The 17,357-nt window shown below is 48.3% G+C and overlaps 1 protein-coding gene across 14 annotated transcripts in view; it reads right to left on the reverse strand.

The window, feature by feature from the left end:
* The window catches only part of HYDIN (HYDIN axonemal central pair apparatus protein), a 115,382-nt gene that overhangs the window by 78,123 nt on the left and 19,902 nt on the right, over positions 1–17,357 (reverse strand). For all 14 annotated transcript variants that reach the window (XR_014886160.1, XM_085235077.1, XM_085235076.1 and 11 more), the window contains 3 exons: positions 14,628–14,827; positions 9,151–9,275; positions 2,059–2,260 (listed from right to left, as the gene is read on the reverse strand). Coding sequence is in view for 13 of the 14 variants with exons in the window: in XM_085235077.1 (XP_085091203.1) it covers positions 2,059–2,260; positions 9,151–9,275; positions 14,628–14,827 (527 nt within the window). In the remaining variant the exon portion in view is untranslated. The remainder of the gene's footprint in view (positions 1–2,058; positions 2,261–9,150; positions 9,276–14,627; positions 14,828–17,357) is intronic.

Genomic DNA, 17,357 nt, shown 5'->3' on the forward strand with positions numbered 1-17,357 from the left:
CATGGCTGACCTACAAAGCAGTGGATTAGGAAAGGTCACTGAGGTGAGCAAGCCTGAGCCCAGTCTCCATCCACGGGCAGTGATTCCACCATGGGATCCCAGGAAGTCCTCCAGGAGGGGGACAGAGCAGAACCCTGACATTCCTAATGATCCACATTGAGGGTCACATCCAAACGCAGGGTCCTGCACTGCTTTGAAGATGAGGACCCATGAAGAACTGTTCTGAGACCTCAAGGGCTTCTCTTATGTTGGGTTGTCTCTTCCTTGGCTGCAGAGAAACAGTGCAAAAACACAGGCTTACCTGGTGTGGGCTCCAAGGTGAACATCTTGGGGCACCCAAGCATGCACGCTCAATCCAAGTGCAATCATGTTTATTACAGAGGTTCCTTTAATCTATCTATTTACACAGAGACTGTGAAGGCACCTTTTGTAGGATCCCCACCGTGTGAGTGCCCACCACGCTGCAAGGCAAAGCAGCAGATGTGGGCACACAGGGCACAAAGACGCAGCAGAGTTACTGGCTTCCCATAATTTCAAGCCCAAATGAATTATCTGAAAAGGAGGTCACACTAGCCCTAGTTCCAGCATTGTTGTGCTCTCAATTTCAGTTCAGTTCTGGAGCTTCCTGTGCAAAGCACAACTGTTCTGCATAGATGCTGTTGCCTCAAGGAACCGAGCATGCTCCTTGTGGACGAAGGTGACTGATTCCTGGACAGAAGTACAGAGCTCTGGGCACCATGGAAGGTTCAGATTCACCTCCCAGGATGGGCAGCCCCAGCAAGCAGGAAGATAATGGCATGGTGTGCATCAAAAGGATGACAGCAGGGCTCTAGCATTGGAGCTAGGATGCTTCCAAAGGCCTGCAGCAAGGAAGACCAGAACGCTCTGGCCAAAGCCCAGTACACAAACTGGCATGACATCAGATGTAACTGGGGGGAAAAAAAATCAGGTGGAAGTTAACTGTGAGGAAACCTGGTTGCTTTGGATGACTCAGAGTTCAGTGTGAGACAGGCAGGTGGGAAGAGATGCTGAAGGAGTCGTTTGGGGAAGCACCAAGAGAAGGTCACGAGGTTTCTTTTAACACATTGAGCTTGCACGGAAGTCACACACTGTGTAATTAAAAATAGAGAACAGTGGAAAACTAGCTTTGGCCTTCAAGGCATTTCTGACCTAATTATGTTGAACTTTATTTGCTCAGAAGCCCTTAAAAAGTGCTCCAGTTTAAGGCAGTTTCCCGATCAGCTGCGGGTTCGCAGTAACTCCAATGTACCTACATCCATCCAAGTCTGAAAAGTCACACAATTCCCTAAATTGCTCAAGCTTTTAAGTGTAATTTCAAATTCATCATCCCCCAGGCTGTGTTTCTTTGCTGCCTAAGACTGAAATCTCACAGCTTCACCAAAGGCACTCCTTGAAGGACCTGTCCAACCCTTGGCCCTTCCAGCATTGTCACTACCTGCCCCACCTCTCACTGCCACACAGACGCACAGAGCAGGAACACAAAGGTACTTCCAAGCCCCACCTCCCCTCCTCCCCAGAGCTCCCTCCAGCCTCTAAAGACAGGCAGAAGAATCTTATCGTGCTGGAAACCTGGGAAGGGCAAAACTGCTTGATACCCCACAGCAGGAACCTGCTGAGCCAACAAAGAGCTCTACAACACCTTCCTATCAAAGCTGGAGTGAAGGCACTGCGGTGGGTTTATAATAACATTGCTGCATATAGCATAGCTAAGTGCTGCTTCTCAGTGCAGCCCTCAGCCTTGTGGACCCTCTGTATCCCCAGGATCCTGAGATCTCATGGGTTTGTGCTCCCACAGAGCATGGAATTGCAATTTGAGGAAATGCAGTCATTGCAATCAATATATCCTCCCCAAATGAGCGTCCCCAGCTGGAATAAAGGCAAAAATGGAACAGGAAGAACGGAGCTGCATTATCCCATCTTGATGCTTTTGATGGTTTACTCATCCTAGGACATTCAAAACCACCAATGCCACTTGATGCCATGCACGAGCTATACCCCTGGCAGAGCATCACCCTGAAATGAATCTATCACACCAACCTCAGCTTCTGCTGATCCTCCTCTTCCTGAGTAACAAAAGCCTTCCACTGGAAGTGGGCTATGATCTCACTCCGGTTGTGGATGACTACAGATCTGTGGTTTGCCAGCGTGAGGTAAGTCTTTGCAATCATCAAGGAGTTCCTGTCCAGCCTGATGTTGACATCCACCGCCGCTCCATACAGGCTCGTGAGAACATCTTCACCTGGAATAAAGCAAAAGAGAGCCTTCGCTCAGCTCATTTGCTGGTGGAAGCACAAGGAACAGAGCAAAGCACTGCTAACAACAATTAGCAACAGCTTTTAGCTGGATTGGCAGTTCTCGGCCCTTCTTGTTGACAAGAAAGATGCACAGAGGCCAAAGGGATGTTCAGAGGAACAAGTAAAGCCTACAGCAGAATGGGATGCAGGTGAGAACAGAGGTGTAGAAGGTGTGCCCACCCTTGTTGTGTTTTGTGAAGATGTCTTAAAGGCTGCCACGTAACAAGGACAGAGCCGGACATGTGCTGGATGGACTCAATAAATCCTACCATAGCATAACAGCAATTGCCCACCGCACATCCAGCCATAATGCAGTAGAATGGTGTTGGCTCTGGGAAAAGAGACCCCCTTCTTTTTGGGGAATGAAGCCAGATTCATCCTTAAAATCGCAAATCTCTACAGTCATCCATCTGTCTCAGCCCACATGCAAGGAATTCAGCCTTCAAGTCTTTTAAGGGAGTTACAATGGTAGGCATTCAAGTTACGTCTACATTGTGAGAGAACCAGCGACTTTTCCAAGGAGTGGACAATCCTTTTTGCATAAGGGAATATATTACAACGGATAATTTATCATAGAAAAAAGAAGTTTAGAAGAGTCAGACCATTGCCCTTCCTCTTCAAGGAGTACACGGCACAGAGTCAACCAGAGGAGCCCTGACCCAAGAAATCATAGAATGGTACAATTTTTCATAAGACAAGAATCTGAGATAACATTCCCAGAAGTTACACTGAACAAACAGCAGTGCTTTTATCAAGGAATGCTCATTCGTTCGGAACACATCGCCATAGGATGGAGGCTCACAGCTCTACACCCAGAGAGCACCTGGACACATTCTCAGGAGACAAAACCATCAGCAGCTATTAAACAAAGATGAGACTAAAGCCTCCAGCCCTGAGAACTGCCAGCCCCAGGGCCGCGGGGGAACATGGCATATGCACACTTCCATGCTCTGCCCAGCATCCCCTGCTGCTGCTCTTGGGGACAAGCCACTCTGCTCTACTGTAACATCCCCTGGACCCAGACTTACTGGCCCTACCATTATTTACACAACACTGCCTTATTCCAGGCTGTCAGTTCCCTCCTCCTTGCACGCTTTGGATACACTTTCGACAGAAAGAACAAGACAGCTCATCTTCTGCAACCTCAACAAAGCAATGCCTGAAATGGAAGCCGAGAGTTGGGTTTATGCACCCTTACAGCAGATGCTCTGGGTTGTGCACTTCTGAAATATGCACACTGAAACACTGCTCTTTTATTCCAGCATTCATCTGCACGACTGCAGGCGCAGGCATCTTCACACACCGTAAGCTTTTGTAATCTCAAGAGAGGAATCTAGTAGTGGGCCATCCTCCCTGGGCCCTATTTCTGCAGGAAAGAGTTAAAAAAGGGGAGATTTAGAAAAGCCAGAGCACCTTTCAGAATTCTCTTCATACTACATGAGCTGCATACTGCAAGAGGGAATAGTTTCCAGAGAAGCACAAATTGCTCTGAAATAGAACGACAAGTTTTGTTTAGCCTGGAAGTACATCTCAATGAATGGATGAGGGAATTCTTAAACAAGATTTCAAAACAAATTTAGGGTTTTATGAAGAATGCTTTCCTACCAATCACAGCTGGCACTTTCCCCTTTGTTGATCACTGCTCTATTAAGGAAGCTGGAAACAAGACAAATATTCTGCTGCATCCCCTCACCTCTTCTAGGGGAGCCCAAGCCAACCCTGGAATAGCTGGGTAGCACAGAAAGCAAGTTTATTTTCATTCACTCAGCTTGTCAGAAGGTTGTCTTGCTCTCATCTCTGCTATAAACACAGCCAAGGAGACAGATCCTGCCAATATATCACCAGAAACACAAGAAAAATAAAGCCAAGCTCTTTGCTCAGAAGGTGTTATTGTAGCTCTGGATTGATCTGGGATAAATAATTCTCCTGCTCCTGTCACATGGACAGCATATTGCTGTTCCTTCCAGCCAGCCCACGGCAACAAGAGGGTTCTGCCCCAAACGCAAGCAGCCCTGAGACAGAAATGGGGGCAGACAGAAAGCAATGACTGCTTGGCAATGGCCAACGTGGCAGTTGTGACCTCTCCATTGAGCAAAACAGGCTCCTCTTGCACTGAAGTTGGAAAGGACCTCTAAGACCACCAAATCCAACCCCAGCCCAGCCCAGTGTGCCCACATCCCTCAGTGCCACATCCCTACAGCTCTGCGACACCTCCAGGGACAGTGATACCCCCCCATCCCTGGTCAGCTGTGCCACTGCAGCACTGCTCTTTTGGAGCAGAAATTGCTCCTAACATTCAACCTGAACCTCCTCTGGGGCAACTTGAGGCCATTTCCTAGTCCATCTCCCTGCACCAAGCCTAGGAAGCTGTGCTTGCCTTGGCACAACACCCTGGTTGCAATAGCAGGGATTTGTGTGGGGGTGTTTGAGTACAGATGCAGCATAAATGTTGGTAGCCCTTCTCCTGCCAAGAAGGGACCATCTGTCCCCACTCGCAAGGCCCTCATGAGGGGCAAAGGTTTGTGGGAGGTAGGACACCCTTATCTGAATCAGTATAAAAAAGTCATTACTGAGAGCAGTTCTAGAAAAGGGGAACGACGACAAGAACCATTTGTTAGCTGTTTCAACATAAATAAGCACTCTGGGGAGAAATTAGACCCCCTCACTCTCATTGATCTGAGCTATAAAAGCCCATAACCGTGCAGCTGTATGGGATATCAGTTACCAGCCCTCGGTCTGGTGCAGCGCTGCCACTATCAACACAGAGCTACGTTAACTTTACACCTCATTTGCTTCCAAAAATCACCTCCCTCTGCTCACCTACCTCCCAGGCAGGCAAGGCTATAAATCAGGCAGGAACTAGGCAAAGTGCTGGGAATTCTCAGCGGTGGAGGAAGGAAAGCACGCCATGCACCACCAGCTTTTTCACCCAGCAGCCCACGGTCCCCACGTTTTTCCCCTCTGTGTGTTACCCAAGATGATCACAACTCCTGGTCTGCATGAACCTGCATGGCTAGATCAATGCTGGGCAGATCCCAACCCCTTCCGAGGACAAAGGAACTTTTCAAGGGACCAAAACTAAGTTCTTGTAAGAAGCAGCGAGTTTGCTCAGGGAAGAAAAGCACGCCTGCTCCATCCTGGCTGCAGTTAGGACAAATGAGAGCGTTCTGCCTTGAGTGATGTCAGGAATGCGAAGCACAGCAAGGGCTGAGCTTCAGCTAAACCCTACTGCCTGTTCGCATCAATCAGTGGGTGGAAAAAAAAAAGAGAAAGGCAAAGGTTTGCTCTGCTGACTGAATCAATAGGATTTTCATTTCATTCTCAAACAAGTTCCCGGAAGCCACCGATTGCAATTCCAAGATGAATGACAAGACCCTTGGTGGAAAGGAGGCTCTTAAGGGAAGAAAACAGCTGTAGAGAGGCAGTTGACCCCTCCAAAGCCTACGTGAACACAGATGGAGATGACAGCAGGGCAGTGCTGTTACCTGATGCTTTATCCCTGCTGGTAGCTGTGATTCAGGGGTGCTGGCAGACCCATTCACTTGTTTAGCCTCAAGCAGCAATTAAAAGAAAGCATGTTGAGATTCAACAAGTTTCCTGCATGGTTACAGCCATCACCAGCACACCACAAAGCCCTCGTTGTGCATTTACCAGCACTGGTAAAACTGGTGCTGGACAAAGGGATTCAGCATCCCAAAGTGGTGGAATTCCTGGCTCACATCCCCCACCCATGCAGGAGCAGAACAACTGCAGCTGACAGCTCCTCCTTGCCCATCGATGATGGGACACGGCCTCTACAACACCACTGATACACTCTCTGCAGCCACCCGCCATCCCCACCAGACCCCAATGTCTCTATCACACCGTGTCCAGTTCCATGGTGCTGTCACTCCATGGGTGACTGAAGAGCTCCACATCAGCTTCTTAATTTGTTATGGTTAAACACGCCTTTAATTTTCCCTCTGATCTCATAGCTCCCATTTGAGATGAAACACCCATTTTTTCCCACAAGCTGGCAGCTAGCACACGGGGCTCCAGAGGCCAATCTGTGTGTCACTTCATCTACTTGCAATGGGAAAACCCACAGGCCACAACAACCCAACACAGCAAAAACTCACCCAATCTGGTTGACAGCTGCAGAGCTGCAGGCAGATGCTGCTGGCACCTTCCACCTGCCCTTGTTGCAATTGCTCAAGGAGCTGAGCTCTCCCCTCTTTGCTCTGAGCATGCAGAGCCCAAGGAGCACGGTGAGCCCGGGTCTGGCCCTTAGCAAACAAGCTGAGATCTGCTTTAGGATAGGGCTCTTGCTCAAGGACTGCCAGCCTGCACCTCATCCCAAGGAGCTGCTTGCTGGAGCTCTGCACCACGAGCAGGAAGGACAGTAACAGAGCAGACATTCTTGCTTGAGGGCTGGCTCTGCTTGGATATGTCTCCTAAAATTCACCACCTCTGATCTCTCCCCTCAAACATCCTGGCCTCAGGCATCACAGTCTCACAAAGGAAGGAAAAATGATCTGCAAATTACTTTTATCACTGACAGCAATAAAAGCATCTCAGTATGTAGTGTCTGTCAGCTCTGCACAAGCTCAGTGGGGCTTTGCTAATTACTGAAGCTTCCTGTGCTGACAAAAGGATCCCAAGGGATGCGGTGGCCAATGGGAAAAAAAAAAAACAAAACAAAAGAACAGTAGTACAGAGTCATTTCAGAGCTGCACAAGTCCTCCAAGGCTCACAGGTGCTACAAACAGCCAAGCAGAAACCCAGAATGGGGTCCCACAGCTCAGAGATCACCCCTTGTGTCATACTGCAGTGCTTCTTGGAGTCCAACGGGAGGCAGGACTGCAGGGTGAAGAGAAGGGCTTCTCCTTCCACACTTCCCAGTGCTTCTCCAGCACCTCCTTTCTACAGCCAGCCCATCTCTGGTCACCGCAATAAAGCATCTGACATAGAGATCATTCCTTGGTTCCATGAGACTGGTGAATCAGTTTTCCACCTCTGTCACAGCTCTGGGAACCCGTCATGCGTTCCATAGCCTGAGCATCCTCTCACTGATCTCATGCTACCCTGTTCATATGCATCCTGGGCATCTCACTTGAGAACTGCTTGAGAGCTAAAAGAATAACTAAGCTTTACACATATGGGCTTGGTTGAGTCTGGTTTCAAATCCACTGATTTTGTTTTCCCATATCCACATAGTGTGGGCTGGGAGTCATCCAGGAGGACCCAAGGCAACAGCCAGACACTTTGTGGTGCCACATGCAGGACCCTTCCCAGCAGAAAGGCTTACCAGGCCGGGTTCATCAGCTCTTTCTCACACCACCAACCTGATGTCAAGGTGACAAACAGGGACGTGCAGCAGCCCAGAACACCTCAAGCCCCCTCCATTTCAGTGTGGGCTGGGACTTCATGCATACAGACGCACATAATGGGGGGCGTGGAGCAGTATGGACACGCAGAGCATCAAGGCCAGATTTTCACTACATATACATTTCCTTCACGCTTCTCTGAAAAATTTCTAACAAAAGCATTACCCAATCTCTGCAAAAACTGCACAGCATGCACCCAATCCTACAAATCAACCAACTGACCCACAGATAACCACCGCCACTCACAAGCCAGCAAGTCAATACAGACACAGCCATGCCAGCAAAGTGCCTCCCAGCGTCCTAAGCTGCTATTTTGCTCTTAGTGCTTGTTTCATAACCAAGTCTGGTGACAGCTCTGCAGGAGCAGCACGGCTGCTTTCTGTATGCAGGTCGTGGTGCTGGCCAAATCAGCCCACCCCACCGTGAGGCTGGAGCTCTGCACCACCCCTGCAATGAGCAGCTTTGGGGAATTACTGATTAAATGTTTCAGTTTCACTTCAACTCTGCAGCATTTTACTTGTTTGTATGCTGCCAAGCTAGGCAGATAATCTTTTTATTATTCCTTCGCTCACCTCCTCGATCTGTAGTTTACTTAAAAATAACTGTAGCGCCGTGCTAAGAGGGGAGATCATGGGCTCAGCCCCAGGTAGGTGGCACGTGGCCCTGGGATGTCACCCACCCCACAGCAAGCAGCTGCACACACTTCATCACTCTGGGACAGGTCAACCAACCAACCACTTTGGGGCCAACATGCTTCAGCCCTGTAAGAACAAAACTCAGGGTTTTCAGAGCAGACCATGAAAGTCCTGCTGTCTTTCACTCCGTCTGGGGAGGGAAGCGAGCTGCTAGGAAGAAAAGGAATGATGGAACCACTGTGGTGTATAGGGAGCACGTTGACATGGTCTCCCAGGGATGCACCGGGACACAGTGAGACAGGACACAGAAGGACAGACTCAGCCCACGCCATTACTTCATAGAATGAAATCATAGAATCATTTGAGTTGGAAGGGACTCATAAAGGTCATCTAGTGGCTTCAAGCTGCGCCAGGGGAGATTCTGGACGTTAGGAAATACTACTTCTCTGTAAGAGTGGTCAAGCAGTAGAACTGGCTGCCCAGGGAGGTGGTGGTGTTCAAGGAATGTTTGGACACTGTGATGAGGGACATGATTTAGTGAGAACTGTTGGTGATAGGTGGACGATTGGAATGGATGCTCTTGTAGGTCTTTTCCAACCTTGGTGATTCCGTAGTCCAACTCCTCTGCAACGAACAGGAACACCAACAGCTCCATCAGCACTCAGAGCCCAATCCAGCCTGACCTTGAACATCTCCAAAAACCGAAACATTCAGATTTCTCTGAATCTGGATATTTCAGAAAAAAAGGTTCAGAAGTTGCTTGCAGGGGAAACCTCATGTCATTCTGTTTGGAAGGCAGCAGAAGATGTGCACTGCACGTTGCCCAGCACTCACCTGTGTCGTAGTGAACCACCAGGGACCCGCAGTGGTCCCCAGTCTTCAGTGGGTGGAACTCCACTGTTACTTGCATGGTGTCACCAATCCCAAGGGTCCCAATGGAAGGATCAACAGAGAAAGGGCTGCAATGCAAAGAGAGGCATCAGAGATATTACAGTAGCTTTGGAGATAACGATCCCTTCCAGGGTCTAAGGCTATTCTGCTTCACCTCACCAAGCAGATAAAACACATCTGCAGAGTAAGAACAGAATACACAGGATCAGACACAGCTCCTTTCCCCCACTTTTAAAGAGACTCAGCCCTCAGAAGACCACATGGTGCAAAGTGACCTCTTCTCCCCCATATTCTGCATCCAGCTCTTCCTCTCTGCAGCATCTCAGGAGTCAGACTGCTAGCAACTCAATCAGAGAACTGTTTTTGAACAGCAGAGCCCAAAACTGTTTTTTGCATGCAAAGCTGACCCCAATTTCCTCAAGTCTATCTTACCCAGCCACCTTCAAACCTCACCTCAAGAGAGGCAAATGTCAAAGCAAGGCCTGTTCCAAGGAGATTACAGCCTAGAATCAGACAGAGGAATAAGTCTTCCTAGAAGACCAGAGAATAATTATGCATTAATTTGCAGAATTCAGCCTTTTTACTTTGAAAGTAACCTGTTTTAACCCAAGGAAGGGCACGTTATATCAGCCACTCAATGAAAGCTGCTCTAAGAAAAGGAACAACCAGAAAAAGTATGTGCACAAACATAGATTAGAATGAAGCCACAGAAACAAGACAGCAGCAAAAGGATCGTGCCATTCTAAGCCTGAAGGATTCCATCAAGCATCAGGAACAGGAGCATATCAGTGGGGGTTTAACAGTATCATGTATTCACAAGTTTGATGTAGTCTGTGACTCTGGGTTGTAATCCAAGCTCGGTAACCGTTTGCTTGGACCCACCAGACAAACTCAAAGAACCACAGAGTCATTAAGGTTGGAAAAAACCTCTTGGATCACCAAGTCTGAACCAACCCACCCCCACCATGCCCACTGACCACATCCCTCAGTGCTCCATCTCCATGGTTCTTGGCCACCTCCAGGGATGGTGACTTTCCCAGCTCTCTGAGCAGCCTTTGCCAATGCTCAAATTCCATACAACGAGCTGAAAATAATTATTAAAACATGTTGGTACACTTTGGGTTTACCAAACTGTGGTGTGTCACCAGGCAAACAGCCCTTGGCTGCCAGCTGTAGAACTCTACCTTCACTCTAAGGGAGAAGCCAGATGAAGTGTGGCAACTTGGCTTCACGGTTCTTGCACAGCCCCACTCGAAAGACAGAAGTTTTGTGTTCAGCACTTTGCTGGTCAACAAATTATCACCTCCAAAATTTGCTCTGCAGAGCTTTAACCATGATTAGAGAAATGCAGTGCACACAAAAATAATGAGAACTGGAGACATGCACAAGCTGAACTTTGTTCATCTGAGTAGCAACAGCTGATAAAATTACTGGAGTTTCTGCTCATTAATGAGATATAGCAGCAATTAATGGTCTGACCTGTTCCCATTATGCTTGGAGCATTGCTGCTGGCTCTAGCAGGAGCAGCAGTGAGCCCATAGCATCCGCACACTGACAGGAGACCTCAGCCTCTTCCCAGGACAGAGCTGACCCCATTGCAGCTAAGCAGAAGGCTCTCATGTCTCCAGTAAGATCTTCCCAGTCACCCCAAAAGGTTCCTCAAGGACACAGTTTGTTCCTTCCACCAAAGCACAGGGACCAGCTCCTCAAGCCCTGTTCATGGCAGCTGCCTGCTAGGGAAGGGATTCAGTTACCAGCATTGCTGAGAAGTCATACAATCATAGGATCGTTAAGGCTGAAAAGGACCTCTCAGATCCCCAAATCCAACCCCAGCCCACCCCCACCATGCCAAGTCCCTCAGTGCCACATCTCCATGGGTCCCGAACATCTCCAGGCTGCCTGGGACAGAGCTGGTGCTTGGGTGTGACCTCCAGAGTAGCAAAGGAAAACTCTTCCCTTCCAGCTCAGAAGATCTGCTAATGAAGGGGATTCCCCACACCTCAGTACCACCTCCTGCTCTATCTCCCCACTCCTCTCCAGCACTGGCTGGGATGGAGCAACCCTGCACCTTCCACATCCTACCCCAAGCCCTCCCACCACCCCTCACTACGTCAGGACACAAAGATGCAAAAGCCCCACAGCTAAACTTAGTTCCCCCAAACTTCGGTCAAGGCAGCTAAGCTGTTCTCTGCAGCCCCCAGATAAGAAATGGTAAGAGACATCCCTGATGCACTGTAATAGCCAAGTGAAAGCCACTGCCAAGAACGGAAGCTGGCAGCCTAAACCTTGGCCTTTCATCCATTAATTGTCATTTAATTGTGAGCTGTTCTTTAAAGATAATTCTGGTCCTGCTAGATCTGCCCTTCTAATGAATCACCACCCTCCCAAAAGACGGGAAATCTTTTAGAAGATAAGCTTTGTGGTTTCTTTTTTAATAGCTGGCTTTCTTCTGACATCCTTTTTAAAAGGATGCCCGTTTGGATGTTTGCTTTGGTGTACGACATCAAAACTTCTGCAGGTCCTGCTCTGTAATGTCCCAACGGTGCCTTGCAAGCACAGCCAGATCCTCAGCTCACACATTATTCAGCCACACCAATTTGGAAGAGGTCTTCTCAACGGTACCCACCCAGATCTCATCTATTACTGCCCTTTGGAAAGAGACTGATGCTAGAGAAAAGCTGTCAATCGCACGCCTCAGGTTTCCACGTCCCCTTTTCTCCTACAGTCAGGCAGTGTGCAAGGAGCTCCAACTTCAAGTCCCATGGCACTCTCCCCTCCTACAACCAAACAAGTTTCCTCTTTAGCCTACTTGGTGCCTTAATCTGCATTTTAAGAGCAATTTGATGTGGGGAAAAAAAAATAGTTTTCAGCCTTCTGTTTGATTGCATTAAAATCTGGCTGCTGCTCCAAAGACAACAGTCAAATCTACAGGCGGTTGAATTGCCTCACTTGTCCATTAAGACCCTTTGCAGGAAAAACACAAAGCTCAGCTCATCTCAGCACATATTCATTTTAGTAATAGTACAGCAGCCAAAGCAGCTGTTCCAGCAAGCTGGTCTGTTGGATCTTGGAAGCATCCAAGGCTCAAGAGGACGACAATTTCTCAGTGCTGAGAAGTCCTGTGCAGGATCAGCAGCTCACAGCTCCATCTTTCTGCTCTTTCACTGCTTCTGTCCTCCATGTTCACATCTTCTCATGTTCTTCATAGCCCATGATATACATGCATGTGTATATGCATGGCCAATGATCTGCTTCCAAACACCTTTTTCAACTTAAATGTAGTGGAATAACATTTATATTCCTAAATACCAGAGAAGAAACCCATTATTGTGCCTTAACCATGAAGAGAGGCTGAGAAACTTTCTAAGCTTACAGTGTTGTTATTTATTATCAAGCTTTGCAAGAACACAGGCAAGACAATGCCAGACAGCTCAAAGGGAGTGCTTTGCTCACCAGTTGCCCAAATGTGCCCGTGTAGTCTGATAGATGCCATGGAAAGAGAGACCTCTGAGCAGGGAGCAGCTGAATTAACTTCCTTTATTCAGTAAAAATTAAACACGTTCAACTTGAGCAGCTTAAATTCTCCTCCAAATAAGAACAGACTGAAATTGCCCTGAATTTAAGCCAGTAAGGCTGGCACTCCTCTCCCAGAGCACCTATGGCATAACTCTTGATTACTGCATCTTATATTTACACTGAGCTCTCCAGGACAGGGAACATAAGTCATTCATTTCCAAAGCTCCTGGCACAATTCTAAACGCGCTGCGATGATAATTAATCATCGTGCTGTTATGGAAGTTATTCAGAAGAACTAGCAACACATTCAACTAAATCTTCTCTAATAACGATGCAGCCTTTGTTCTACCCTCTCTAACAGGGAAATTAATCCCCCAACATTAGCAGGAGAAAGGCTTCTGTGAAAGGCTGTGTAAATATATTTGTTCAAAGACAATTGTCAGCTAACGATCTATTAGCCTGCAGAGCAGCTCTGGCTCACATCTCCTCGGTGTGTCAGCCCAGAGCCCATTACTTTCCTGCTAACCATGCCCAGCACATGGGCATGAGAGGCTACGGAAGTGAGGGAACCTTTAGTGTTGAAGACATTCGAAGCTCTACAGAAAAAGGCCCTTCGTGCTACTTGCAAACCTGATCAAACTATGAAGCTGGTCTTCTTCCAAGCAGGGTGTTTGTTTGATGATCTCCAAGAGGTTCCTTCCAGCCTAAATTCTCATCATGCTGTCTGGCAATTCTAAATCATCCCAGTTCCATCTCACACGCTCCCCGTATTTCTCGTGTTTCCCACTCATCTGTGCATATATGCCATGGCACGAGGGGGACAGACAGGCATTAGAAGAACTCAGCCTTTTTTAGAGGTCCCCACTAAAGAATTCTTTGTGACATTTCACTGAACAAAAGCAAAAAAAAGAAGGCAGGAACACAGGAACTTCTGAGCAGCGAAGAAGGAATCCGAAGGAAAGGGAGTGCCACTCTTAATTAGAATAAAATGCTGCCTGTATTCAAAGATTCAAATCATCTGCTTGAAATTTGGAGCCGGTTTTCAAAAGTTTGTAATGAAATGGAAGAGATGACAGATGCCCTCAACGGGCAAGAGAAATCATATCAGCTTTTGATCTTTGCACACAATCCAGTTACCCAGAGCTCTGCTTTTTTTGCGCAGTTTGAGATAAAGCTTTTCTAACATTTCCCATTTCTTTATGGCAAATTGGGACTGAAGGGTTTGATTGCCAAACTTCAACTTTTAATATCCATAGCAAGCAGAACTCAATATATGCTGTATCAGTTGATAGAATAGTTGCTAAGAGTATTGAAAAATGCTAAACACCTAGTCAGTCTCTATTTAGATTCTGACAGCTTGACCTAGAAATCCCAGAGGAAAACCGTAGTGACTTACAAGTTCCTGCCTACACATTTTCCACAATGCAAAGGCTGCCTTCCTTCAATGCAGAGCACAACCCTTGAACTCACTCAGTTGTTTACTGACTTCTCTGTCCATCTATTTCTGTCTTTTCTTCCCCTGTTGCAAGGCTTCAGCAAAGGGGGTTTTTGGTAGGAAGCATCCCCTTCCCCCTCGAAGGATGTCGTGCTCTTTCCCATTCTACTTCCTGGTCCATCCTTAGGAAGGCAGCAGAGGGGGAGAAGGAAATCCCAGATCTCTGCTCGCCTGGCTTTCCGGGAGCTCCTCTTGGGCTCCATCCCATGCATGAGCTAACTGAGGCCCCTCCTGCCCCCACTGGCATCCATCACCATTGGTTTGAAGTCAGAGTCTGCTCAACTCCACTTTAGAGCTCATTCCACCTAACATTGGGTCGTGGGGGTCAGACCAAACCCAAAGCTCCCCAGCCACATAGTGCTGTCCTCAGGGCTGCAGCACCTCGAAGGCACAGCCTGGCAGCCTTTACCTGCGGGTGCTGATGTGGTAATGAGCCTCACGGTTGCCAACGTTGCGAACCAGCAGAGTTCTCTGGGTGCTGTGCTTGACTGGGCAGACTGAGAAGTTGAGCTGGTCGGGGAAGTCCAGGATAGCTCGGGCTCCTATGGCTCGGATGGGCACCACAAACTTCTCTCTCTCTGTGATGCAGGTGAGCTGGTGGAAGTAGTCCTGTGGGAAGGAAGTGGGATCATCAGGAACGCATTCAGTGCCATTGCAGAAGGCAAGCCACTGTTTGCTATGCGTTCATTCAATAATTCAGCAGTACCTTGTATTTCATGACTTTTAATTCCAGTAGAATGACTGGTAGAGGCTTGTTAGCTCGCCAAGAGGAAGCAGCTCCACTGCTTCACCTGCTTTCCCTGCGAGCTGACAGCCAGCTTCATGCGTTGGAGCCACAGGAGGACAAAGTTACCTGATAACCGGGTTCTGAACAACCAGTGCAGTGATTTCACAGGAGGGATGAGAGCATGAACAAGAACCTGCTCTGAGCTCCAAAGCACAGCAGGTAACCCAGTTACACACGGCTTGGCAAGGGCTGCTCAGGTAATCTCCTAAAGGACCTGGCCAACACACACAGTTAACAGCCAGACATAACAAACAGGACACAACACCTACGTCAGTGGCAGGTTGGTGAGTGGGGTGTTTGTTCCCCATCACCACCCTAACAGTGTCACCAATGACAAAGCTGGGGACACCCCCTTGAATGTCCACCTTGTCCATCTTCCCACCCCAAACACGGCTCAGCCCTATACCCAAACTGCCCCTGAGAACAATGACAGCACTTTTAGCACCAACAACTCCTATCCACCTCCAGGAACACATCTGCAGTCTATTCCAGCCTCATAAAGTTCTCTTTGTGCCTGATCTCTGTCTCACTTCACATCTCCTCCCAGCTTCGGAGGATGCAAAGACAGCTCTGCTTCCTCTCTGCTGCATATTCTGGTGTGGCTGATGCCCTAATTACATCTCTTGTGTATCTCCTCCGGAATAAATGCCTCGGTGCCCTGTTGGCGTGCTTACCTGTGGCAGTATCAACATCCATTTCTATGACAGCCAGCACCTCAAGCCTTTAGCTCAGCCAGAAGCCTGAGTCCCCCTCCCAGCTGCCTGCCATTCAGCAATGGGAAGGAGAATCCAACCACATCACCATAGGGACGAACTGACGGATTTCCACGTGCACGGCAGGGCAGCAGCAGGGCTGGAGGCACTGCCTTGCCCCACTGCAACCAGCCACACATTATGGCCAGGTCAATAAAAGCCTTGCCTCATGTCTCTCTCTTGCTGTTGCAGTCCTTTTCCCTTTGAACTCCCTTGAAACCATTTCCTTGCTGCTCCAAGGACACAATAAAACAAAACTGCTGTAGCATCAAGCTGCTTTAGCCAGAACCCATTCAAACCCTTTTGTGCCCAGGCTCCCTTGCCTGCCCTGAGCCTGACAGGGCACAGAGGCCCAGGACTGAGCTGGGATCTGGCCCCAGCAGCCCCCGCTGTCCCAGCACACGCTCACCACCTGCTCCACTGCGGTTAGGGTTGCAGTAACAGATGCCATCGCATCCGAGACATAAAAAGGAATAAAGAAAGGTCTTGTTTTCTAGATGCGTCTCAAATTCGCGTAGGAAACCGCAGGAGGGTTTTGGTTTCTCATCTTTAGAAGGTAAAACACCAGGAAGGGAGCTGCAGCAGTGCCTAATATCGTGTTTCAAGAGAGTTTCATCTTCGGCAGAGTCTTTCTGAATTAGCAATTTGGTTCTCAATCTCGCAGCCCAAGTCCTCTAAAATAAAAGAGAAGGGCAGCTCCTGTAAATTCAAAGCACCTGTTATATGGGTATTTCATGTTCCGGACCACTCTGATCATCAGAAACCACATCAGGAAATGAAAAAAGGCATTTACTTCTTGGCGTTGTTGTTTTGGCCACCCTACTGTAACGTGGGCATTGTGAATCCGGCTGAAAGCCTCACGCCTCGTTAAGCCTTGGCACCACATCTTTCCTTATCTCTGCCCTGCAGATGCCAGGTAGACAGAGGAGGACGGGGGGGAGTTCAGATCAGCTGCAGGATAAGGAGGAAAGAAACTTCAGCAACTGGAGCTACTGGAGGGAAATAACAGGAACTCATCTTCAAGTCGTCACTGTGAAGGAAGGAGCGGATCAGCAGCTAAGGGATTTCAGCCAGTGCAGGTATTAATTCCAAAAGCAAGCACAGGGCACCGTGCACAAGCACTGGGGCTGCACACACAGCACAGGGTCTACTGCAAAGACAGGGAGATGACGGCTGCAATCCTCTGTTGTGTTGCCAGGACAGCAGCTCAGCTATGCACTCAGTTACGGTCCAGGGGTATCACCAAAACCAACCTGTGCAACTGCAAACCCCCAGCAGACCGTTTGAAAGCAGTTTCCTAAGCAAGCATGCCTGAGAGAGGGGGGTTTGCATCACTTATATGCTTTAAAGGTTGTTTAGAGCTAGCTTTAGGCTACAGATTTTCACAAAAATGACTTCATCTTTCATATGACTCCTCTGTTTCAGGGAAAACAGAAGTCACCACACAATGCTGCCTTTTCCCTTACTCACCTCAGACAAGCAATAAGTTACAAGATCCAGCCTTCAAAATATGACTGCTGGCATTTACATTAGTGCCCACTGAAATTAAAGCAACTGCTCACATCAGAGTTGTCATTCCAGGCTCTCTGCAAACTCACGC

This window comes from Meleagris gallopavo, chromosome 13, assembly GCF_905368555.1.
Source record: "Meleagris gallopavo chromosome 13, MGAL_WU_HG_1.1, whole genome shotgun sequence".
NCBI lineage: Eukaryota > Metazoa > Chordata > Aves > Galliformes > Phasianidae > Meleagris > Meleagris gallopavo.